This window comes from Nyctereutes procyonoides, unplaced genomic scaffold (assembly GCF_905146905.1).
Source record: "Nyctereutes procyonoides isolate TBG_1078 unplaced genomic scaffold, NYPRO_anot_genome, whole genome shotgun sequence".
Taxonomy (NCBI): domain Eukaryota; kingdom Metazoa; phylum Chordata; class Mammalia; order Carnivora; family Canidae; genus Nyctereutes; species Nyctereutes procyonoides.
In genome coordinates, this window is record NW_026575025.1 from 14,686,878 (window position 1) to 14,712,698 (window position 25,821).

Below are 25,821 nucleotides of genomic sequence, written 5' to 3' on the forward strand. Positions count from 1 at the left end.
GGCCGAGGATGCCCGCGGCCGGCGCCGGGGGGGAGCGGAGGCCGCTGCTGGCGCGGAGGCCGCGGGCGCCCGGCCAGTGGCGGCGGGCGGCGGCCGCGGCGGCCGCGGTGCTGCTGGTGGCGGCGCTGGAGCGCGCCGCCTTCTTCGGCGTCTCGGCCAACCTGGTGCTCTACCTCAACAGCGCCAGCCTCCACTGGGACGGCCCGCAGGCGTCCCGCGCCGCGCTCGTCTTCCTGGGCGCGTCCTACCTGCTGGCGCCGGCGGGGGGCTGGCTGGCCGACGCGTACCTGGGCCGCGCCCGCGCCGTCGCGCTCAGCCTGCTGCTCTACCTGGCGGCCTCCAGCCTGCTGCCCGCCACCGCCTTCCGCGACGGCCGCCGCGCCCTCTGCGGGCAGGTGCCCGCGGCGCCGCTGGGGCCCGCCTGCCGGGAGCCCGCCTGCGCGCCCGCCGCGCCCGCCCCGGCCTGCGCGCCCGCCGTCTACTGCGGGCTGCTGCTGCTCGCCCTGGCCGCCAGCTCCGTCCGGAGCAACCTCACCGCCTTCGGGGCTGACCAGGTGAGGGGCGCGCCCCGCGGCGCGCGAGGCCCCGGGAGCGCGCGGGGCCAGCGGGGATCTCGGGACCAGAGCCAGGCGCGACCTCAGACGAGCCCCTTCCCCTGTCTGCGCTCGGTCCCCTTATGGAGGGAAGAGGGGGCCCTGACTGCAGCAGCCATCGATGGCTGCAGGGTGATGACTGCCGCCCGTTTGTTTCTCGGCCTGTGCGCTGCTTTCCGTGAGGTGCCTCCTTTCATCCTCTTAACCGCGCAGGAGGTGGGTGGCATGAGCATGTCCACTTTACGGATGAGAGCGCTAAGGTTTCAGGGTATTAATCGACCCGTCCGAGGTCATGTAGAGAGCAGGTCAAGGAGAGGAAGGGCAACGAGACTTCAGGCCTCGCCACAGCAAGCCCTACCTAGTGTTGTGGGGATCTGGGGGCTAGGGAAGGAGCAAGCCTCCTCCAACCAGCAGTGTGAGACGTGGGGTCCCACAGACTTTCTCAGATCCCAGCTCTGCCACTCACTAGCCAGGAACACTTGGGCAAATATCTGAACTTCTGAACCTTTCTCTGTATGCCTTTGGACAGCACGGGGCACATAGGACGGATTCAGTGAATATTTACCAAATGAATGAGTGAGTGCCTAACAACAAGGCCATATTTTGATAGCTGTACTCAATGGGATATTAGACCATGACTTTAAGTAATAAGTAATATGATGAAAACAACCACATATGGTGTTGGTGAGCAAAAGCGAGGCAGAACTGCAGAGTATGATTAAAGTCATGTGAAAAGACTAGGAGTCAGCTAAAAGGGGAAACCGGAAAAAATTGTAACAATAGTGTGATCAGGCCCTGGACTCATTGTACTTCTCCCTTACCGCCTCTGTTTTTAAAAGGTTCTTTAATTGTACGTATTCACCATCATAGAGGGGACAGTTTATTTGCCAACACATAGCATAACACCCAGTGCTCATCCCACCAAGTGCCCCCCTCAGTGCCCGTCACCCAGTCACCCCCACCCCCCACCCACCTCCCCTTCCACTACCCCTAGTTCATTTCCCAGAGTTAGGAGTCTCTCATGTTCTGTCACCCTCACTGGTATTTTCACTCATTTTCTCTCCTTTCCTCTTTATTCTATTTCACTATTTTTTATATTCCCCAAATGAATGAGACCATATAATGCTTGTCCTCCTCCGATTGGCTGATTTCACTCAGCAGAATACCCTCCAGTTCCATCCACGTCGAGGCAAATGGTGGGTATTTGTCATTTCTAATGGCTGAGGAATATTATCCCATTGTATACATAGACCACATCTTCTTGATCCATTCATCTTTCGGTGGACACCGAGGCTCCTTCCACAGTTTGGCTATTGTGGACATTGCTGCTATAAACATTGGGGTGCAGGTGTCCCGGCATTTCATTGCATCTGTATCTTTGGGGTAAATCCCCAGCAGGGCAATTGCTGGGTCGTAGGGCAGGTCTATTTTTAACTCTTTGAGGAACCTCCACACAGTTTTCCAGAGTGGCTGCACCAGGTCACATTCCCACCAACAGTGCAAGAGGGTTCTCCTCGTAAAGGGGACATTTTAAAAAGAATCATTGCATCCTGCTGATGCCCACTGTTCGGCATCCTACACAGTTTCCAGTGTCCTTACCAAGGATCTACTCTTCTAGCCTATTTGGATTCCTTTGGTGATGGGGGACTCAGTTCCCCCAGGGCTGCCTGTCCATTCCTAGGCTACTGTTGACCTTCCTTTAGACTAGGAGACCCCCAACATCTGCTACTAGGACTCTCCCTTCTACTACTATTTCTGCTGCTTCTTTCAAGATTTTATTTATTTATTCATGACAGACACAGAGAGAGGGGCAGAGACACAGGCAGAGGGAGAAGCAGGCTCCTTGCAGGGAAACCCGATGTGGGACTCAGTGCGGAACTCAGTCTCAGGACCATGGGATCACGACCTGAGCCAAAGAGATGCTCAACCACTGAGCCACCCAGGTGCCCTGGAATCTCTCTTCTCCCTTCATTCCACTTTTTCATTGATATCCACTGTACCCCAGGTGCCCTGGGCTGCCCTAGGGGTCTGAACCTGACCCACAAGACAGGTTGGAAACACTGAAACAGACAGGGGCGGATTTGAGTTCTTTAAAAATGTCTCTGGCTACAGTGGGGAGTGGGTGGGGGTAACAGGAGTGGGTACACCAAAGTACCCACTGAGGGGCTGCTGCAGAATTCAGGGGGGCAGTCAGATGGAAGGTATCTGGGCGGGAAGGGTTGTCATCATCTGGCAGACAGCCATACCCACGAGCTGTATTTTTAACACACTTGCTGATTTCAGAAAGGGCCGTCCATCATTCTTGACAAAGTGCTTGTTTTGGGAGAGCTCATTTATATCCTGAATGGGCTGCCTGGTCTTCCCCTCAGAGTTGCAATTGTCATATACATTTGCATCCAGTTAATAAATGGAAGTGCCTGCACATAATGGGACTTACTCCATTTTCTGCTTGAAAGTCTACAGCAAAAATTCCCAATGCATGGACATGGTCCTCACCCTCTAATGCCTGGAGGACCCCTCAAAATCTCTAAGGGCATGCATCTGTATGGACTATAATTTTACCTTTGGAAAAGGAAAAAGAAATACTTACCTTATCCCCAATGCACTTATAGAAAGTAAAGCTTGACAAAGGAGAACAGTGGATTTTGAGATGCGGTGCTTTGTTGAAAGGGTGATGGGCATAACAGGGCACAGAATCACCTTGAAAGCTGACCTCTAGTCTTCACTGCTTTTTAGAAATGCAGACTCCTGGGCTATCCCTGTCCCAGACCTGCTGGGTCAGAATCTGGGACGAGGGTCTGGGAGAGAGAGGTGGGATCAGCCAGTGCAGCTGATCCGAGCCAGCAGGGCGCCTGGGGCCTGACTGCTGCAGATTGATCCAAATCCTGGGTAAAGATTTTGAGTCTTTCTGTCCTTGCTGGAGGCCTGATTTTTTTTTCCCCAACCAGGCCAGAACCCACTCAGGGGGCTGTGTGCGAGGCCACCTCTGTTTTCCCTGATATGCCAACCTTGTTTGACTGGGCATATATTAGAGGAAGCAAGTGGAAGAGAAGGCTTGGGCCACACTAGAGAACTCTGCATCTCCAAATTGCAGAGGAAATTCTCCATTAGAGTTTTAACTGTTCTTTCAGCAATACACATATGTCCTACCTAATAACGTGAAACAGACCTGATCATTACTGGCTTTCTTCTGATGATAGAGGTGGTATGTACTGTAGGTTGTTCAAAGACAAAGGAATAAATCAAATAGAAGTGAACAAAGTGGCATGAGAGACATCTGTTGTGTGCACCACTTGGTGAAAATGAGAAAATGTGTACCATGGGCATACAAAAATAGCTGTGCCAAACTTTCCTGATCATGAACTCCCAAGGGAAAGGTTTCTTTATTCAATCAACCAGTATTTATTTACTGAGTGTCTATTTAGTGATCAGGGACCAGGAGAATGCTGGAATGTCCACCCACTGACTCAGGAAGTATCTCTGTGGGAAAAGGAGGGCAGGTACATCATGGCAGGGTGCCCCTGGGCCTCCCTTACTCTCACCCCTGCCCAGCAGGTGATGGATCTTGGTCGCCACGCCAGCCGCCGCTTCTTCAACTGGCTTTACTGGAGCATCAACGTGGGTGCCGTGCTGTCGCTACTGGTAGTGGCCTTTATCCAACAGAACATTGACTTCCTGCTGGGCTACAGTATCACCGTGGGCTGCGTGGGCCTGGCCTTCTTCATCTTCCTCTTCGCCACCCCCATCTTCATCACCAAGCCCCCCACAGGCAGCCAAGTGTCCTCTATGCTGAAACTCGCTTTCCAAAACTGCTGTCCCCACCTGCAGCACCGACACTCTGTCAGGTAAGAAGGGCGCTCTTGGTTACGGGGGCCATGGAGACGTGCTGTGCTTCTCCCGGGGAGGCGCAGTCCGCTTGGAAGAATGTTCTGGGTCAGCTCCCATGGTAGCCCTTTATGACAACCTGCTGTGCAAGGGCCAGAGCTGCCCTGCTGTGACCTTGGCTGGTGATGGAGCTCAAGGTGGTGGTGGTGGTCCTGCCCACGGACTAACTCAAGAGAGTATAAGGCTGGTTGTGCATGGTCTTGACAGTGATGATCGAGGTAGAGGGGAGGTGTTCATCAGCAGCCACGGTGAAGATAATTCAGCAGTGATTGACAAAGGCAGTAGGACTGGCTGATGATGGAGACGATGGTACCAGTGAAGGCTGTTGGGATATAATGTAAATAATTCAACACCACAAGGATAGCAAGTGTAAGAAAATCTAAGAGGGCACCTGGGTGGCTCAGTCGGTTAAGTGTCTGCCTGCGGCTCAGGTCATGATCTCCGGGTCCTGGAATGGAGCCCCACATTGGGATCCCTGCTCAACAGGAAGCCTGCTTCTCCCTCTCCCTTTGCCCCTCCCCCTGCTTGTGCGTGCGTGCCCTCTCTCTCTCAGGCACTCTCGCAAGTAAATAAATAAATAAAATCTTAAAAAAAAAAAAAAAAAAAAAGAATGTCTAAGAAATCAGCCAAACTTGCTCCTCCTCCATTAGCTAGCATCCCAGGGAGGAAGGTTCAGAACAGTCCTTCACACACACACCAGCTTCCTTTTGCCCCTGTCCTTCCTAAAGTTAATTGACCACTCTGCTAAGCAAACATGTCTCCAGACCTTGGAGCCTGTTACAGATCCTATCAGTAGGATCTAGATGGAAAAAGGACAGGACATGTTTGTCTAAGCTGGTGCATTGTGGTGGGGTTTTGTTTTAATGATCCAGCTCAGCCCAACAAACCATCCTGGAACTCAGTTACCTAAGCAATCACATTTTATTACCTCTCATGATGCTGTGGGTGACTGGGCTCAGCCAGGTAGTTGTTCCACTTCTTGTGATGTCATGGGGGTGGGGGGCTACAGTCATCTGGGGGCCTGAAGGGATTAGAGCAGCCAAGACAGCTCACTTATGTGGCTGGAAGTCCAACAAAGGCACCTGGGGTCCCCCTTCATGTGGCCACACGCCTGTAGCTGGAGCTCCTCACAGTAAGGTGTCTGGGTTGCAAGACCGAGCCATCACTTCTGCTTGTTCCATTGGTCAGCACAGCCACAAGGCCAGCCCAGATTCCAAGGCAGGGGAACAGATGGCCTGTTAGTGGAGGAGTGGCATCCCACCCTAGGAGGGGAGACGCTGATAGTGGCCATCTTTGGATATGACCTCACTGGTGTTATCCCCTTCGGCATCTCAAAGGATGAGGCAAGACTCTTGAGCAAGAATGGATTAGAAATTAGAAATATGTCAAGACAAAGGGCAAAGGCAGGGGGAGGTCATAGCAGTGGTTGATCTATCCTGTTTCCTTAACATTTCCCCTGCACCCCTACCTCTCCACTGCCTCCATCCTCGTCAGGTAGGGAGAGGGCTGTAATAATGCCTGTTCAGGAAGATGGACTTGGACACAGGGAGTGAGGGTGCATTGGGGTATACCAGATCTGGGCTGGCCTCTCTCTTTCTCTCTCTCTATCCCTGTCTCTCTCTGAGTCAGGCTTAGACTGGGACTTCCCTGCTTCCCGCAGCATACTGATGCTGTGAAGCCAAAAATTCCCGAAGACTCCGCTCACCACAGTCTCTGGTCTACTTTTCCCGGGGACCACAGCACACGGCTCTTGGCTGGGAAGGGTTTTGATCAGCCACCTGTAAAAGAAAGGAGAAGATAGTGAGGGAGTGTAATGGACAGTCACTGGGAGGCTGGCTTTGGGGACAGTCGCTTCACTAACGACAAGGATGGCGAGGATGCTGGCTGAGGTGACGATGGTGATGATGGAGAAGGTGAAGCTTCTGGTGGAGGGAGGAGATGGGTCATTTCAGAGATGATGGCTGTGGTCACTGGTGATAGAGGAGCAAGACTAAATAGGGGATAATGGTGGTCATGGTGGTGGCGATGGCTGCTGTTTTATCTGCTGCCCCATGGCCCCACAGAGACCCTCAAGGCGCCCAACTGCTGCCTGACCAGAGGTCTCCCCAGCCTGGCCCTTCCCCCCAAGAGGACATTGCCAACTTCCAGGTGCTGGTGAAGATCTTGCCCGTCATGGTGACCCTGGTGCCTTACTGGATGGTGTACTTCCAGGTGAGCACCCTGCCCTTTTGCTCTGAGGACAGTGGCTCCCCAGTCCCCGGATGGGGCTAAGCTCTCACCATAGAAGCCCAAAGCACGTGGAAATGGGAGCAGGGGTTCACAGAGTGACCTGGTGCTACCTGGGGCCTGACACAAAGCCATCCCAGTAATTAATAGCATGAGGAACTCTGGAGACAAATTTGAGGCCCAGGGACTCCAATGTGATCCCATCTGTCTGGGCCTCATGTATAAAACAGGGAGCTTAGGGGTTCTAATAGCTCTAGAGCATTCAGATCCTCTGATGTGGCAACTGAGGCCCAGAGTTACCCCGTGCCCCACAGCCAGCTAGGGGCCACCTCAGGGCATTGAATTCTTTGTAGCAGTGATTCCCCCCTGGGTCTGTGTCTCAGAACCACCTGCAAGCTTTTAAAGCAGATTCTGTGTCCCACCCCAGAGTACTGAAAAAAGAATTGTTGGGGGAAGTCTCTAGGAAAATAAACTTCTCAGGGGATACTGGTACTCAGCCAGGTCTGAGAGCCACTGTTTCCCACCATTTCTTACGGGGAAGGTTAGTGCGATGTGTGTGTGTGTAGGGTGGCTGTGACCTGACTCCAACTTCTAACCCCCACATGACAAAGTCTTTGCCTTCCATACCCCTTCAAGAGGAAGCTTGTTTTGAGTTACACAAGATGGGGGTTATGCAAGGCCAGCCTGCTTCTTGGGGGTGGCATAGAGGAGACAGGACAGAGACATGGGGAGGGGGTCTGTCTGTGTCCATGGCTGATTCTCAGTCATACTGGTTGTCAGAATACTGATGTACTTATGTACCAGTTGGTCAATAGCTGTTGTCCTGAGCAGCCCGAGTGCCCTCCCTTGCCCCAGACCCTCGTGTGGGATTGTTCTGGATCCCCTGCATTTTAGAATACTACAGGGGTGATATGTGATGTGAAACTGGGCCCCTTGGAGCTTGCCCCTGCAGCTGAGCCCAGAGCCATGCTGGTGGGTTGATGTCTACCCAGTGTCTGTGCCACGTCCGCCTGTGGGATGAAGCTTGGCCTCAGTGTCAAATGAGAGCTCCCCATGGGGACAGCCATGTCATTATCTTCCCCATGTCAACAAACGTTTATCCACACTTCCTCTGTGTCAGGCCTTGGAGACACCAAATGTGAGTCATAACAGCTGTGCCTAGGCTCTGGGATAAGGCTGCACACACAGCTCACGGGCCTGGGAACAGAGCGAAGGAAGCTCCCTGACTGAGCCTGGCTCCTGAGGCGGAAGCAGGGTAGGCAGGTCACATCTCCCCGAGGCTGGGAGAGGGGACAGCTGCCCAGCTGCCCTGTGCTCCTTCTGAAGAACGCCCGTCTCGGAGCTTGCGGTCTCACCTCTCCTTGCAGGTGAGGTGGCCAGCTCTGTTCCAGCCATGGCTCCATCTCTCTTGGCAGATGCAGTCTACGTATGTCCTGCAAGGTCTTCATCTCCGCATCCCAAACATTTTCCCAGACGTTCCTGCCAATAGCTCCATGGCTCTGGGAGCCCAGGGTAGCGGCTACAAGGTGAGACCGGGTATGCATTCAGCCCCCATGATGGGCCTTGCTGGGTGTGTCCTCTCAAAACAGAAAGAAATTAAGCTGTTTTCATACCCAGGAGCAGGGGATCATCAGGAAACAGGAAAAGCACCTGGAGGATGGGGAAACTTGTGCCCCAGCCCAGGCATCCTGCTAAGATGGGGCAGCTTTGCTCCCACCCACTGCTGCTCTGAGGCAGGTCTCACTACCCTGTCTTCATCCCACTGACTCTCAGAGAGGTGCACCCACATCCCAGTTCTACCTTGAGTTCCCACACTCTCCGGGGCCCCTGGATCCCCAGATGTCTGCCTTTCACCAGGACTTTCCAAACCAGTTCCATGGTGTTTCAAAGACTCCTAACATCAAAGATCCTCAGAGCTGGCAGAGAAATTACATTTGCCACTATACCTTCATTCCTTGCCTGGGGCAGACATCACTAATCAATCCTGACCATGTTTTCATGCTGAGCCTGAGAATGTTTGCAGCAGCCATTACCAACTGATAGAAGCCAGAGGAAACTATTTGCCACCTCTGATTTAATCCCATCCCCAATTTAACCCAGCTGAGGAGTGTGCATTCCAGAGAGGGGAGAGGGCTGACCCTGGGTCACCCAAGGACGGTCTGGAGGCCAGCGCTCCCAACTCCAGCCCATAGCTCCTTCTGCTCTGCTAGCCTGTCTTGCTTGGACCCCTCTTGTTCAGATCCCGGAAGCCTGGCTCCTCCTGGCCAATGTCGTGGTGGTGCTGATCCTGGTGCCCATGAAGGACCACTTGCTCGACCCATTACTGCTGCGGCACAAGCTGCTTCCCTCAGCCCTGCAGAAGATGGCACTGGGCATGTTCTTTGGTTTTGCCTCTGTCCTTGTGGCAGGTGTGTGGGCCCAAGTGGAGGGACGCAGGGAGGGAGGCTGGCCTTTGTCTGCAGTTGGGGGAGGTTGGCTCCACTTTGGCAGGTGTTGGAGCCGTGGGTCTGGGCCACATCCACCCTCCTGCCGTGGGTGCCAGTCTTGGCTTCCCAGAGGGTGTGAGCTGAAGGGGATCTTCCTCCTCTGGTCCCCGGCCTCTCCTCATCTTGACAGATGAGGGAGCTCAGGACAAGAGAGGGAGAAAGATTTCCCCCAGTGGGATATAAGCTCCCTGAAGACTGTTTTTTTTTTTTTTTTTCTTTTTCATTCACTGCTATGAAACTATTCATGGACACCCAGTAAATGGGTTAAATGAATTTTTCAGACACTCAGCCACTTAAAGAAAAAGAATTTATCGTTTTACTCTCTTCCTTCTCGTTCAAAAGGATTTGAAGCCATTTATTACAAAGAGGCTCTGGTAAAGAAGCCTTTCATGCCACTACACAAACCTCTGTCCCTTTCACTCCTGAAGTTACTTAGCATCTTTGTGCTCTGTCTTTACAATGGCCATAGTCATTCATGCAGCCCCAGTGCAGGACCTGGGTTCTGCCCTCGTGGAATGTGGTCTAGCAGGAGTGTTGTGAGGATTCAAAAAAAGGCAGAGCTGTGAGACATCCAGCACTGTGCCTGGATCACAAGGAGGAGGCAGGGAAATCAAAGCTCAAAACCCAGTATTGTGTTGCAAGGAACGAAAACCAACCCAGGTTCTTTTTCAGCTCCGGGCTTTAATGTACGTTGTCCTATTTCATCCTCACAACAACTCTGGGATTGTTATTCTCGCTTCTTGCATAAGAGCACTGGTTCTTAGAGAGGTTAAGTGATTGGCCCAAGGTCACCACTAACCAGTGGCAGGGCCAGGATTGGAACCTAAGTGACCTTGCACCACATGCAGTGTTCATGCCACTACGGCACAGCTGTCTTCTAACAATGACCTCCTAAAACTTGGAGGTCAGGTTAGAAATCCTCCTTGATGCTGCAGGAGAGAAGTCACGGGATATGAAGGAAATGGGGCACAAAGAGGTGGAAATCCAGCCCCAAATACTCATCAGCTTGTGTGACTCTGGGCTGATTACTTACTCTAAATTTCTTTCTTCATTTGCAAGAATGCATATTAAATGCCCAGCACATAACAGGCTCTCAATTAATACCAGTTGTTCCTATTCTTGAGTGCCAAAGCCTCATTCTGAGCTTCCTAGCAGCCGAGGCAAAAATCAAGGCGTTTGCCTCCACCCTGCCCCCAGGCCATGGTTCTCCTTTCCTGCTGTTCAGTCAGTCATCAGTGGCCTAGGGAATACCCACCACGTGCCAAGCTTTGCTGTGGGCTAAGCTGTGGACCCGGGGCCTGGCTATTTATAGTGCACCTCTTTCCCCCACCAGGAGGCCTGGAGATGGAGCGTCTACAGTACATCCATCGCAACCAGACAGTGTCCCAGCAGATTGGGAAGGATGTGTACTACGCGGCACCACTGTCCATCTGGTGGCAGATCCCTCAGTACCTGCTCATCGGGATCAGTGAGATTTTTGCCAGTATCCCAGGTACCCCGGACCCCTCCCCTGTTCTTGCACCAGTGATGGGCTCTGCCTGAAGCTGCCTCCCAAGTCAAAAAGTCTCATGCGCACAGCTTCTGGAGTTTGCAGGAGTAGAGGAAGGCCAGGTTTTCTGAGTGCGGCTGCATTCACCCAGTGGATACTTACTAGCTCCCGGTTTGTGCCAGGCACTGTGATAGGCACTGGAGATTTGGAAGGATTAAGACGCTCCTTGGCAACCTCCCACATAGTCCCTGGCACCGTGTGCCTCATTCCCCATGTCTGTGCGTTGCTGTTCCCAATGCCTCGGATTCAAAGTAAACTTACTTTACTTAAAATAAACAAAGTATTTCCCCTTCACTGCTGAGCCTAAATGCCAGCTCCTTCATAAAGCCCTCTCCAAGCCCCCTGGTCACAGGGAGTCCTTCTAGCTCCTTTTATTCATATCTATCACAGCACACGGGTCACTGTGTTGTAATAGTGCAGTATGTTTGTCGCCCCCGCCGGACTGCGAGCCAGAGCTGTGGAGTGCAGGTGGGCTCTTCACTCAGCCAAGTAGCAGAAGCTACTCAGCCACAGGCCCAGGGCTGGGCTTTAGTGGGACTTGCTCAGAATTTTGGAGACCATCACACGGACAGTAAACTCAGTGGAGGGCTGTAGAAGTGACTTGACAGTGTAGGGAAAGCCCCTGGGACGAGGTGGGGAGGAGGCTGGTAGGCAGGGAAGGTGGAACTCCGCAGGTAGGAAGGATGTCACAGGCGGAAGTGAAGAGCTAAGGCTTGTGGGGAGTGTGTGCAAGGCTGGGGAGGTGTAGGGCCAAGCCTGGATGTTGAAGTCGTTCCTGAGGGCAATAGCTGCCACCGCCCCCCAGCCCTCCACCCCAGGGGGATTTTGGCAGGGAAAGGATCCCATCAGAGATCTTTTAGACAGACCCATCTGGCTGTGTGAGCAGGAAGAAGGGAGGCAGGGGGGTTTACAGGTACTTGCAGAGGCTGGGCAGTAAGTGATCAGGACTGTGCTTTGGCCCAGGGCAGTGGGAACAGAGAGGAGGGCAGACAGTGAGATTTCTGAGGTTGAATCAAAAGGATTTGATGAGGATGTTGAAGGTGGGCAGAGAGGGTAGGGGAGAGGAGGTGTTGCCCCTGAAATGGGAGACCCAGGAGGAGACAAAACAATGCAGGGGCATCCAGGTGGAGGTGTCCAGCCAGGGGAACAGATAGATGAGCAGGGCAGAGGCAAGGGGTCACTGGTACGCAGGTGTCATCCTAGCCATGGGTGGGCAGCCATACAGGGGAGGCCAGGATGGAGGCTTGGTGAGTATGGCTGGAGGCCCTGAGCCTCATCTCTGCTCCTCCATCAGCCACTTGGGTTTTCCCCCTCCCTCTGCAGGCCTGGAGTTTGCTTACTCAGAGGCTCCGCGCTCCATGCAGAGTGCCATCATGGGCATCTTCTTCTGCCTGTCGGGAGTGGGCTCACTACTGGGCTCCAGCCTCGTGGCACTACTGTCACTGCCCCGGGGATGGCTGTACTGCCCCAAGGACTTTGGTGAGTGTGGAGCCCTCCCTGGGATTGGGACGTGGGTGGTGGGGGGCTTGGAAATTGGGTGGCAACTATCAAGTGCTTTGATGCCAGGCAGAGTAAAACACAGGCTGGACTCAGGAGAGCCAGGTTCTAGCCCAAACTTGGCCAGTTGTCCACAGTGTGGCCTCCCTGCCTTGGGCCTCAGTTTCCGTAACTGTCAAAAAGGAATCTGTGAACTTAGCAGACCTCCAAGGCTCCTTCCCACTTCTGGGAAGTCAGTCATTCTGGCCTAGGAGTCACCTTTCTCTGTGGTATTAGTATTTTAAACCCCTAAAGGAACAGCCAACACGGAATTGCAGACACCACAGGAAACACTGTGGACCACCGGGTGTGAGAGGGCTGCCTGCCCACCCACAGCCCACACTGTTTCAGCTGCCAGTCCCAGGGGAGCCATGCCCGACCTGAATGCCAACCCCTCCTTTCCCCAGGGAATATCAACAATTGCCGGATGGACCTTTACTTCTTTCTGCTGGCCAGTATTCAGGCCGCCACAGCCCTCCTGTTTATCTGGATTGCTGGTCGCTATGAGAGGGTAGCTCAGAGCCCGGCCTCCCAAAGCTGTCCCAGCAGGGATAGGGGCTGAACACCGCCACCCCCGACTCCCCCTCGCTTCTCTCCCAGGACACAGGCAGCAGCAGTCCCAGGTGGGGGTTCCTTCAGTTTATTCTGTACCCAATATTACGATGAAATGGTTCTCATAAATAAGGGGCATAAGCCCTTCCTCACGAGCATGGTCCATCATGGGGAGGGCGCAGGGCAGAGGGGGCCTGAGTGGGCGTCCTTTTGAGAGACCAGGCAGGGGACTTGGATCAGCAAGCACCAGAGGGGGAGCAGGAGGCTGCCTGGGCTGGTGGCTGACAGTGCTGGACCAGGCAGGCCGGGGAGGGGTCAGGAGCTGCCCCGGATCCTCTCCATGTAGCTGCGCAGCTCCTCGGGGTCCTTCAGTCCCATGTCCTCACATACCCAGCGGATGTCCTCCTCACCTGCCACCAGGATGGACTGCACGGCCGGGGCCCCTACGGACTCCTGAGATAGCTCAGCCAGGGGAGCTGGCGCAAACGTCACAAACTCGACACGTTTCCGCCGTCCCCCCGCTTCCTTCCGGGCCAGGGTGCTTGAGGAGCTACTGGTGCCCCCGCCAGGTGCCTGGGCCACAGTCGAGGCCTCCCCTCCTCCCCCACTCTCACAGGGGCAGCCCCCCTCCCCCTGGGGCAGGCCTGGGGACTGCCGATCCAGCTGGCGGCTTAGTTCTTCCTGGTCTGTACCCAGCCAGACCCAGTTGTGGGGCTGGGGGGAGGCAGGGTCAGTGGCACCGTCGGGAGGCTCCTTGCGCTGGTAGCGCAGCACGAAGACCACACCGTTGACCAGGAAGATGAGGATGGCCAGGCAGAAGATGCCCAGCAGAGCGTACATGCCCAGCTCTAGGTCGGTGACCCGCTGAGGGGCCGGGACCATCTCTTCCTCCTCTTCCTCTTCCTCCTCCTCTCTGGCCTCTGCCTCTGCCCGCTCAAACTTGCCCTTCACAACCCCACTGCCCCCAATACCCCCTGCCTCCCATTGTTTACCACCCTCGCTGGCCTCCGTGGCTGGTGGGCCCTGGGCAGGGCTAGATGGGAGGGCGGAGGGCGGGGTGGGAGCAGGGGGAAGCCCTAGCCAGGCAGTGCCAGAGGCCAGTGGGACCCGGTGGCGGCCCCGGCGGCAGGGCTCAGGTGGGTGGAGAGCCACGTGCAGGGGCAGCCCCTCAGCACCTGCCCCACTCACCACCACCCCAAGCTGGGCACCCTGGTCCTTGGCTGGCAGGATAGCACCAGGCTCCTCGGCGGAGACAGACAGTCCCAGGTCATGTTGGTTGTAGAGCTCAGCGGGGACCAGGGTGTGGTCAGAGAAGGACAGCCAAAGGGAGAGGGCCACCTCCTGTGGAGCACACGGACACAGGCAGAGACATGCGAGGGCACGCACGCATGCACACAGAGACCACTCCCACAGAGACAGGCCACACGGAGGAAGAGGAGGAAGAGGAGGAAGAGGAGAGATCAGAGAAAAAACAAACACAGGCGGATGGACAAAACACAGGGAGAGAGGGGATGTGTGTCAATCACCTGGTTGCCACTCAGCCCTGGGGTCTGAGTCATTGGGAGGGTCCTCAGAGCCATCTAACCAACCTCCCACTGCCACACTCCAGCCAGTCACTGCTTGATCATCTCCAGCTGCAGAGAGCTCACTACCTCACAGGACAGTCAGTTCTCATTCTGAAAACCCTAAGGGGAGGGGTCCAGGTGCCTCCCAGCCCCCTGTCATTAGCCCCCATCTAGAGATGTTGACCTCACTCCCCTCATCCCCAAGCTGTCACCTGCTTTGGGGCGGGAAAGGCTGACTGTGCCCAGCACGTGGCTGTGACCTCCCCAGGGTGGGCAGTACCCCGGCTCAGGGCCAGTGAGATGCCCATCACCGGCTGCACCTGCAGCTCCAGCACCGAGACCTTGTCATCCGTCACGGCCAATGCCTGCTCCCCCAAAATGGAGTCAGACAGCGGGGAACGCACCTGAGGGTGAAAGGGAGCTGCAAGTTGTGGGGCAAGGGGGAGAGCAAGTGCACAGCCTCTCCCCTCCCATCCCCATCATCTGGACACACTGCTTTCCCCCACCCTTTGCATCCCATATGCCCTATACATTCATACCTGGACCCCAATACCATCTCTCTCTCAAGACCTGGTTCCCCCATGCTGTGAGGGATGCTGCTGTGAAGCAGCCCTTCATGCTGTGAGGATGTCCCCCATTACACAGGCCACCCTCTTCCTACCCAATCCCACTGGGCTCACACATGCCCAGGTACACTCTGGGCCCGTTCTGACACTCCTCATCCCTGCGCATGAACATTCTGGGGGGTGCCACCTATGCCCTTCTCTGGGGGAGAAGGGGGGTCTGCTCACCTCGATGGAGGTGACGCCAGGTTCCCGGCCCACCAGGATGCGGCCGCCCTCCAGCGAGGCTACGCGTGGGTCTTGTACACGTGCGTGAGGCGCCACAAGGTGGGTCACATCCAGCAGCCAGTCAGGGCCGAGCAGGTGGGTGAGGCGGCGGCCACCGTCCAGTGGGTGAGCCGCAAAGGGGACAAGGAAGCGCACGCCGGCGCGCTGGTACTGCAGGCGGCAGCTGCGGGGGCGCCTCTCAGCCTCCTCAGCAGCAGCCTCAGGCTCTGGCATCCTTGGGGGAGGTGGGGAAGAGCGTCAGCTCTGGGCCCCGCCCCTGAGGGACCCCCAGCTCAGCGAGGGGTGTACAGTCTTCAAACTCTGCAAGTATGGTTGCACCTCTACCTGCTGGCCTGGCACCGCGGCCCATTCCTAACTGGTGCCTATGCCTGTCCATCAAGCTGCTCTCACCCTCCCCTCATTCCTAATCTGAATTCTTGGGTCCTGGGGAGGTAGGGAGATCTCAGGGTGCTCACTATCTGGAAGGCCTGGCTCAGATTCCTGAGGCCACCTCACCCATGTACTCTGGTGGGACTCTCTTGATATAAGGCTGGAAGAACACAGCAGTGAACGTAATAGACAAAAAAACCCTCACCTTCAAGGTCTTACATTCTTATGGAGGAGAATGAAGGTGGTGGGCATACCACAAACAAGATGAATCGGGCTATACAGTAATTAGAAAGTGATCCGCACTACAGGGAAGTGCAGCATGGAAGGGGGAAAGGGAGTGCGGAAATCAAGACTACAAATAAAGTGGCATAAAGTGGCCATAAGCTGGGGGGTGACAGGCAGGTGAGCAGGAGGAACCAGAAGCAACTGGGCAGTTAGATCCCCGCTCAAGCCCATGGCCAACCTCTGTGCACTATCTCTCAGGTCCCAGAGCAACTTCATCAAGGTCTCCACTCACCCTTCAGTGGGGCCAGGGACCCTCCAGCCCCGGACCTGCTCCAGGGTGGTGTCGGTCAGCTCAATGCGCAGGGGCAGCAACGGGGCCCACACTGTCATCTGCAGCGAGGCCCTCAGACGGCGCCACCAGAAGTCCACCTGCACCCCTTGGGCACCCCGGCTCTCCTTGCCAGACACAAACACAGCATCACAGGTCTCGGACACCTATGGGAGGGCAGGAGCTGGGCTAAGCCTGGGAAGACAGGTATGGAACAGAGAGGGCTGCCCTAAGCCCTTACCATAAGGGGCAGGGCTGAAATTCATTCTGCACTCTACTGGCATGTCTCAAGATTAAGATTTCATCAAGGGGCACCTGCGTGGCTCAGTTGGTTAAGTGTCTGCCTTTGGCTCAGGTTATGGTCTCAGGGTCCTGGGATCCAGTCCTCTGTGGCTCCCTGATCAGCAAGGGGTCTGCTTCTCCCTCTCCTTCTGCCCCTCTTCCCTCCACACCCACCCCCCACCCCCCACTCATGCTCTCTCTTTCTCAAATAAATAAAATCTTTTTTAAAAATGCATCCAAGATCCATTCTGGAGGAACCAGCCATTCCCCAAGTTCACCTGGAACTCAGCTGAGAAAACTGGCTATTTACATGCAAAATCTTTGTTCTGGTAGTGGAGAGTTCGAACCCACACATTTGGCTCATTAGCCAAGATTTAGGCGTCCCCTTTTAGAATTTCAAAATGGAGAAAGCTGCCCGCCTTTTTTTTTTTTTTTTTAAATCTCAGGATCATTATAAAGCTCTAATAATTATCATTATTTTTAGCATCATGTATTACATTGTATTACTCTTAAAAGTCGTCATTGTTTCAGCTCCTGCCTCTCTGCTGGTAGAGTGTCTTAGGGTGCTTTTAATTCTTTTTTTTTGTTGTTGTTTTATTTTATTTATTTATGATAGGCACACAGTGAGAGAGAGAGAGGCAGAGACACAGGCAGAGGGAGAAGCAGGCTCCATGCACCGGGAGCCCGACGTGGGATTCGATCCCGGGTCTCCAGGATCGCGCCCTGGGCCAAAGGCAGGCGCCAAACCGCTGCGCCACCCAGGGATCCCCCCCTTTTTTTTTTTTTAAAGAGTGGGAGGGAGTGGGGGAGGGGTAGAAGGGGAGGGAGAATCTCAAGTAGGCTTCATACCCAGCGGGGTGCTGGATGTGGGGCTCCATCTCACAACCCTGAGATCATGACATGAGCCAAAATCAAGAGGTGTATGCTTAACTGACTGAGCTACCCAGGTGCCCCTGGATGCCTTTAATTCTTGTAACAGTCTAATATATTAGACTCTCCTCTCTAATACTGAGGCTCAGAGGTGAGGAGACTTGTCCACGATCACAGATAACAAAGATGGGTTTCAAACTAAAATTTGTTGGTTTCAACATACGTGTGTGGTTTTTTTTTTTTTTTTTTTAAGATTTTACTTACTTATTTGAGAGAGAGAGAGCACACACACAAGGGGGGGAGGGGCAGAGAGAGAGAAGGAGAAGCAGTCTCTCTGCTCAGCAGGGAGCCTGACTTGGGGTTTGATCCCAGGACCCTGCGATCACCACCCGAGCCAAAGGCAGACACTTAACCAACTGGGCCACCCAGGTCCCCCCCCCTTTTTAAAGTAAGCTCTAGCTCTATGTCCAATGTGTGGCTTGAACTCCCGACCCTGAGATCACGAATCACATGCCCTACTGACTAAGCCAGTCACGTGCCCCCAAGTATGTGGGCATACTCTTAACTTTCCCACATCAGTTCATTTTTTCATTACAGTAACAAATGCAGAAGGGCCTAAGCCGGGGCTGCTGGAGTGACAGAGCTCCTTCCCAACTGATGTTGGAGAGAGGAGGTGGGAACAAAAGAAGTTGAATCTGTGGTTCCCCCCACGAGGTTTCTGGTGTCCAGAAGCTGCTCTCTTGGGTACAAGAGTGAGGAAGGATGTGCATCGCTCTGCACACAAGTGCACACTTGCCTGGAGTTGGCACATGCCACTCACCTGCAGCACCTGTGTATTGGTCGACTCACAGCCAATGTGCTCTGTCACCTCCACCAGGGCCCCCCCATTGTCCACGGTGACCAGGCGTATGGGCACGTGCCTCGGCTCTCCGGTCAGTGGAGCTGTGTTCACCAGTTCCTCGGCCTGCAGGTGCAGGAAGAGCTCAGCCCCAAGCCCACTGCCTCACTTGGCCCCAGGCCTGGCCAGCCACAGGCTGGGGGGATGGGGGGAGGACTCCTTACCTTGGCCAGTGGGACAAGGGCTCTTACATCCCGCTCTGACACCAAGATCTCCCACACCATTTTGTCCTTTTCTGCTTCGGGGGCCTGGCCTGCATACTCCAGCTGCCATGTGACAGGGCGAGTGACTGCCACACCCCCACTAGTGCCATTCTCCACCAGAAAGTCCACCCACAGGAACTCGGAGAGTTCAGGAGGGCTGCTGGCCAGGAGAGAGAGAGAGAGAGAGAGAGAGAGAGAGAGAGAGAGAGAGACTGAGTGCTTGCTAGCAGCCAGGCACAGTTGGAAGCGCTGGCTATATTCATGAGACAAGTCCTATGACAACCCCCAATTAACAGGGGAGAAAATTGAGGTATGAACTTCTATAACCTGCCCAAAGTCACAGAGAGAAAAGTGGCAGGGCTGGGACTGAACTCAAGTATCCTGGCTCCAGAGCTCAAGCTCATATATTTGCAGCTTCTAGAAGGTGCACGCAGCCACTTCACCACCCTCCTGGAAAGCCTGCTGGTTCTCCTGACTTCTTACTCCCCTTCCATGCAGAATTCTGCCTTCCATGGCCATCCTCCTCTTCCAAGGAGGAAGAGTCACTTCAAAACCCCAGGACTGGCACTCAACCTCCTGAATACTAACCCTCACAGGTCCCTTTGATCAAGCACTGGCTGGATGCTTGCTATATAGTATTTTATTTTCAAAAACCCTAAGGAGGCGCAGTGGTTTGGCGCCTGCCCTTGGCCCAGGGCGCAATCCTGGAGACCCGGGATCGAATCCCACGTCGGGCTCCCGGTGCGTGGAGCCTGCTTCTCCCTCTGCCTGTGTCTCTGCCTCTCTCTCTCTCTCTCTGTGTGACTATCATAAATAAATAAATTAATTAAAAACAAAACAAAAACCCTAAGGGATGTGTTATTATCCCTACTTTACAGGTGAAGAAACAGGCTCTGGTCAGGGGTGTATTTTTTGGGGGGTGGGGGGATGTAGCGGAGGTTAACTGGCTTGCTCATGGCTACTCATCCCAGTGTCAGAACTAGGGTTCAAACAGAAGCTACCAAGCTCATGGCCTTGGCCAAGGCTCAGAGCATGAATAGTTCATAAATGTTAACTGCAGCTGGGCTGTCTTTGAAATACTAATGGCCCAGAAAAAGGGACCCATTTGATGATTGTGGGAGTAGGGAAGTGGCTGCAAGGGCTATAACTGGAGTAGCCAGGATAGGCTTGTGTCACCTGGAATGAGACTCATGGACACTCACTGAACTTGGTGTGCACCTGGGGATGGATAAATAGTAGCTGGATGAATGAGTATCTGCTCTGCACTGCATCCTGGAAGGAGTCCTCTGTGCTCCCTCATGTGGGAGCATGGGGGCAGCCCAGTGGCCCCCTTCCCTTGGGCCGCAGAAATCTGCTCACTCCTTCCTCCGTCCCCCATCACTGCCCCCCCACCTCGCCCTGGGGAGGGAGATGCCCACCTGGAGTCCAGCCCTGTGTTGCCAGCACGGTGGCAGATGATGAGGGTTGTGTGGTGCTTGGAGCCCTTGAAGCGGTCCAGCTTGGCAGTCCAGAGGCTGGGTTGGGCTGGGCGGGCAGCTGTCACATGCAGCCCCTTCTTCACCTTGATCCTGGAGAGAGGACCCAGGCCCCATGTGTCAGGGTGGGTGCTGAGCTATGGACTGAGTAAGTAGGAACGCAAGGGACCAAAGGCATTGGCCTGCTGCCTGGCCTCCCCAACTCATCTGCTCACAATCCTCTGATCCAGAAGGACTCCACTGCAACTCAGGGCAATGCACTCATTGCACTGCAGCCCTCCTCGACTCAGAGATCTGCCGCTTCCAGGGTCAGGTCTCATCGCATCCCAGCATCTGGGCCCTCCAGGATCTGGTCTAGTTTCATCCTGGGCTGTGACTTCCATCTGTTACTCTGCTTCGGTGACACCGAGAAAGTTCTTTCCTGGACACACAACTCATTTATGTCTCTGAGTCTTTGCTCACGACAGCCCAGCCTGCCCTTCCTTTCTTCCTCTGCTCCTTCTTCAAGCCTCCAGCATCTCAAATACTATGTCCTCTAGAAAGCTTCTCCTGTGGCAAGATGAATTTCCCACTTCCCTCAGCCCTAACCCAGGCCCCCACTGCACCTTATATGGCCACCAGAGCATAGGTGCACCTCCAGTGTGTGCCACCTGGCTCCCTTCCCTGTTGCTGGGGCCCCTTCACGCCAGATGGGGACCAGGCCTTGCTCATCTCTGTAGCTCCAGAGTAGAGACATAGGGCCGGGCATGTTTTAAACATCTGGGAAAGATCTAGTGAGTGTGCGAGGGGGGCATGAGAAGGTGTAAGAGACAGGGGGACAGGACAGGTACCTGAGAGATCCACAGGAACAGGACACACATTAATCCAAATGTGGGAGAGGCAAGTGACACTCTGAAAATTCTTGTCAGTGGAACTGGGTTGGGGGCTACTGTGGGAGAACTCTCTGCAGGGAGGGACGCAAAAAAAGAGAGCCTTTCCTGTGGGGAGGGGTGGGCTCTGTCCAAAGGTGAGGACATGCAGCAAGGCGGCAGACGGGAGAGCTTGTAGATGAATGTGATTGGGGCAGACACCCATCCTGGGGCATCAGAGCATTAACCACCCCCAGGCATTGCACTTTCCAGTCTTCCCTCCCTGGAGCCTCATGGCTGCCCTGTGAAGCAGGCAACATCGGCCTCATAGGACAGGCGTCTCCAGGAGGTGTCGGGGGAAGGGGAGCTTCCAACATCTGATGCCAAGTTCAGGGCTGTGCCCACTGCTGGGGCTTGCCTGCTGCCAGGACAGTCACGGTTCTTGGCCCAGAGAGGGTTTGGTGGGCCCATATCAGCAGAGATCAAGGACTCCAGTAAGGCACCTGCTCAGTCTTTCTGCAGAGGTCCCTGCCTCCAACCCATGCCAGGAGCTCTGGACTCACCGCAGGGTCAGGATGCTGGCTGTGAAGTTGTGCCGAAGCAGGAGGGTGGCACTGAAGAGCTGGCCTGGCCGCACAGGCACATCAGGGACCCGCAGGGTCACCGCCTCATCCAGGGGCACCTCTTGGTACTGTGGGGGGTCCGCTGGGCGCAGCTCCACACCACCCACTGGAAGGGCTTGCTCCCTGGGGTCCTCCTCCTGGCTGGGACCGCAGCCCCCAGGGCCCTCAGCTGCGGGCTCCAGCGTGTAGGCCAGCTCGGCCCGTGTAGTGGAGCCCTGGGAGAACCAGTGGGAGGGAAACTCCAGCTCCACCACACAGGCGCCTAGGGAGGGCTGCAAACACACAACGGCCATGGTTGACATGGTGGGGGAGGGGGTTCCAACACCCATGGCAGGAAATGCAGAGCTGGAGGGGCCCGTGGAAGGCAGGCCCAGCATGGGCCAGGGACATTTCCCAGATGACACAACTAGTGAGTGATGTGACTGGGGCGAGGTCCCCGAACTCGTCCAAAAGCCGCATTTCTCTTGCAAACAAACTCATTCCCAAGGGAGCCAATCCTAATGCCTCCCCCTCACTAGGCCCCAGGACCACCCTATGCCTTAGGCTTTGAAGATTCCCAAAGCCTCCAAAATATCTCTCCCTGGTAGATTCCCAAACAGTGCAAGCTGCAATTATAAAAGTAATACTAACAATAATGCAAACACTCACTGAGTGCTTACTCTGGGCCAGGTACTAGCATTGTGCCAAAAGCTTTTTGCAGTCGTTTCATTTGTTCTTTATTCCAGCTCCATAGGAGATAGGAATTATTATTACCCCATTTTACAGATAGGGAAGCCAAGTCCCACAAAAATTAAGTTACTTGCCTGAAGTTGTATGCAACAGACTAACTTCCTGAAAGGACCCTAAAGAAACCTTTCCAAGGGTCCCCACGGAAGCCAACAGAACAGGAATGCAGTCCGCTTGTCTGGGACTCCTAAACCACCCGGGAGTGGTGAGCCCTTTCTTCCCTGCCCTAGGACTGCCCTCTGGCTGGCATAGCAGGTAGAGCCAGCCTAGGTAGGGCCTGCCCACTCACCTGGAAGTGGCAGGCTTGGTGAGCAGTGCCTGCAGGATGTGTGGCATGGAGCCAGGCGCAGGGCAGGCTGCCAGGCCCTGGAGGCCAATCCTGCCCTTTGAGGTGGAAGAGGACTCGGGCATGGGGCTCCGCTGGAGTCACGGCCGCTTCCACCGACACAGCCCGCACATCCCACGGCACTGGCCGTTGGTGGGGCTCAGTAACCCGTGGAGGGACCACCTGGAGGGAGAAGGGGGGTGCTCAACAAACCAGGGGGCTGGGGGGAAGCAAGATCCGGAGAGATGGGATGCCAGGCTTCCAGTCCCAGTGTGGCAGGAGAGAGCATTTACATGCCTCTGGAATATGCAGAGTGCAGCTGGGGGTGGGAAAGACCCTTGAGCCACACACAGCAGACCACAGCTCTGAATCCTATTAGCCTCGGAGTCAGTCTTTGGTGCCCTCTCCTTACCTGCTGAGTGGCAAAGGGTGGGTAGGAGGCCCGGAGAAGAGGCTGGACCCTGGGCCATGGCTGCAGAAGCAGAAAGGTCTCAGACCGGGAGCCCAGAGAGGAGTTGGCAGGTGGATAATGGCCCACTTGCTGCACACGGAAGTGCTCAGGGGCATCAAGGAGCTCCAGGGTTGCAGGCAGGTAGATGGTGTCCAAGGGGTCCTGGTCACAGTCCACTGAAGAAGGAGAAGGGATAGAGATGGTGACAGCTCCAGAGCTGACTGGGGCTGAACCAGGCTCCAGCCCAGGGCACCGTGGTGGTGGGCAGTGGAGGAAAGGAATTATAAATGTCCCATCCCCCCAGGATGTAGGGGAAGTGGTCTCATTTCACAGATGGGGAAAGTGGGGCTCAAAGAGCCTCCCACAGGTAGCACGGGACAGGGCCAGGATGTGAGTGTACATTCGGGACTGGATGCCAGCTTCCAAACCATTCCTTCTACCTTCCATAGACTCAGGCCTTCCTCCCTTGAGGAGAACCTTCTCAACATCTCTTCCCCATTCCTGTCCTCTACATACTTGCTTCTGATATCAAGGCATTTGTGGGGCACAGTTCTTCCCAGGCAGGGTCTGTGTAGTAAAAGATGGTGGCAAGGTGAGCTTGGTAGAAGCAGAGACCCTTTCTCTGTCCCTGAATCCTTGGCCAGACTTGCCAGGGCATCCACCCTCCTGTCCCCTTCATCATCACCATGGCAACTACAGCTTCCTAAATGTGCTCCCTTCTTTTCCATCCCAACTGGGTACCAGAGTGCAAAAGTGGGACTAGGGTTGGGTGGGGGTGGGGGGACCGTGAGCTTGGGGAGAGGGTCAAAATAGTTAATGAGTAGAAGGGCAAAGGACCCCTATGACCATATTTGGTTTGTACCAAATTATTATTAGTTAGCCCCAATAAGAATAAATACTTTTAACACTAACTATATACAGACTACTATTTAAGACATTTTACATATATTAACTCTTCAGTTTATGTAATAACTCTGAGAACTAGGTTCTATTGCTATTAAATCCATTTTATGGATGTGGAAGATGAGGCTGAGGTTAAGGGACTTGCCAGGATCCCTCGGCTGGAGAGAGCTGGAGCTGGGAGTCAGGGATCAGGCATTACACACAGAGGGGGTACCCTGTTTCTCCATCCTATACCCTCTGCAAGGGTGAGCACTTCTGGTTTCAGTCCCTGGACTGTGGGTCTCTCTTCCATCCCTTAAGTCATGTTGCCTCCTTAAGGAAGCCCTTCTTGATTGCTTGTCCTCTCACCATTACCCTAGTTGCCTCATCTGAATTAGCTGTCTTCCTGTCTAGGGACAGAGGTTTCTTCTAATCATTCCTGAATCCCCAAGCTGGGCAGCTCTCCCTAGAGAGGATGTTCTGGGAGCCTGGAGGGCTGCGTTTACATCTTAATTCTGCCTCAATGTAGCTTGGATCAGTCATCTGACATCTTCACCTGTAGATTCTCTTCACCTGTAGATTGAGCATTTAGTGACAACTGTGAACAAGGGAGGGCTTTGGAAAGTGTGGAGTGCTGTCTAGAGGAGAGGTGATGGCCGGCCACTGAATAATGGATGTGACAAGGCTTCCCTCATCTCTCCGTATGAGAGGTTATTAGGGCTCCTGCTGGGTCCCCTGGGGAGGGAGCAGGTGGCTGAAAGCAGCCCTACAGACAGCTCCTTCTCTGCCCTATCCTGGGCTGGGGGGCTTGATGGTTTCAACCTCCTCCAAGACCCTCCCCACCCAGGCTCCACACGTTCAGCCCCCAAATCTAACAGAGGAGTGAGGATGGCTTCTTGGGGGCGGCCCCTGACCTGACCTCCGGCCTTCCTCCTGTTTTCTATTGCCTGGATAATTACAAGATGCCCTGTGGCCTGGCTCCCAGGACTCCCAGCACCCAGAACTCCGCTCTCAGGTGGGGGTGAGGCTAGCAGAGAATGCCTCACTACCCGGCCCCCTCCCCCGTTCCTAGCAGCCAGAGCCCTGCCAAGGGCAGTCTGACCCCCACCCTGGGCACAGGGGAGTCGCTGCCCCTTCCTCCAGTGATGCGGCTCCCCCGGAATCCAGGAAGGCACAGACGGGGCGATCCCCGAGACTCTGAGGTCGGAGGCTCCTTGGGGCAGGGGGAGGGAGGCTGCGCTCCTCGCAGGTCCCGGGCAAAGGGGCTGCTTCCGTGCCCTTGCGGGCTGGACCGACGGGGTGGACGGGGCGGGGGTGGGCGAGGAGCCGCTGGGCGCAGCGCTGTGCACCGCGTTTTAGGGAGCTGTGCGCCGGGGCCGGGGGCAGCCGGGCTCAGCGCCCGGGCAGGAGGGGGGGCTCGCGGAAGGAGCGGCCGGGCCGGGGCCGGGGCCGGGGCCGGGGCCGAGCCCGAGCCCGAGCCCGAGCCCGAGCCCGAGCCCGAGCCGGCTGGGCTCTGCGCACGAGGGAAGCAACGGGGCAGCGCGGCTGCAGGGCAGCCCCGAGGGGCTGAGACCTCCGGGAGCTGCGGGCCACGGCGCTCGGGGCTCGGTCGGGAAACCCGCGGCCCCCGGCTCGCCGCACACGTCCAGCCCGGCCCCGGCCGCCCCCGCCCCCCCGCCCGCTGACCTCTCACGACGTCCAGGGCCAGGGCCAGGGCCAGCAGGAGGCAGAGCCAGGGGCCGCGGCGCCCCCGGGGAGCCGCCACCGCGCGCCCCGCCATCCCGGCGCACATCCTTCCCGCGGAGGGCGGGACTAGGCGGGCGGCGCCGGTGGCCCCCGCCCACCCGCCCGGCATCCCCCGCTCCGCGCCGCTCCGCTCCGCTCCCCGCCGCCGCCGCCGCCGCCGCCGCCGCCCGGGCCGCAGCTCCCAGACAATGGAGCTCGAGCCGGAGCCGGAGGAGGAGGGAGCGAGCGCGGCACGCGGGCTGCCCCTCCGCCCCGCCGGGTCCTAGTGCCCTTCGGCTCTCCAGGCCCGAGCTCCCGGACCGGCGGTCGGAAAGCCGCTTCCCCGGG

The 25,821-nt window shown here is 55.7% G+C and overlaps 2 protein-coding genes across 6 annotated transcripts; one reads left to right on the forward strand and one right to left on the reverse strand.

The window, feature by feature from the left end:
- Positions 1–12,982, forward strand: SLC15A3 (solute carrier family 15 member 3). The gene is made up of 8 exons (XM_055313626.1): positions 1–554; positions 4,149–4,438; positions 6,542–6,689; positions 8,120–8,230; positions 8,944–9,112; positions 10,524–10,682; positions 12,063–12,218; positions 12,683–12,982. Exons 1-8 carry the CDS (start codon positions 9–11, stop codon positions 12,835–12,837), a joined length of 1,734 nt encoding a protein of 577 aa, XP_055169601.1. The 5' UTR covers positions 1–8; the 3' UTR covers positions 12,838–12,982.
- Positions 12,900–25,610, reverse strand: TMEM132A (transmembrane protein 132A). 5 transcript variants are annotated; one of them, XM_055313611.1, is made up of 12 exons: positions 25,435–25,520; positions 23,307–23,433; positions 22,828–23,042; positions 22,380–22,598; positions 21,305–21,636; positions 19,837–19,986; positions 18,380–18,578; positions 18,138–18,281; positions 16,130–16,332; positions 15,184–15,457; positions 14,605–14,796; positions 12,900–14,168 (listed from the first exon to the last, which is right to left on the reverse strand). In XM_055313611.1, exons 2-12 carry the CDS (start codon positions 23,311–23,313, stop codon positions 13,143–13,145), a joined length of 2,961 nt encoding a protein of 986 aa, XP_055169586.1. In that variant the 5' UTR covers positions 23,314–23,433; positions 25,435–25,520; the 3' UTR covers positions 12,900–13,142. The 5 variants fall into 5 exon arrangements, with proteins under 5 accessions (XP_055169586.1, XP_055169571.1, XP_055169577.1 ...); XM_055313596.1 differs by having other exon boundaries at positions 23,307–24,321; positions 25,435–25,475; XM_055313602.1 differs by lacking the exon at positions 25,435–25,520 and adding an exon at positions 24,255–25,395.
- Positions 25,611–25,821: the final 211 nt, after the last annotated feature.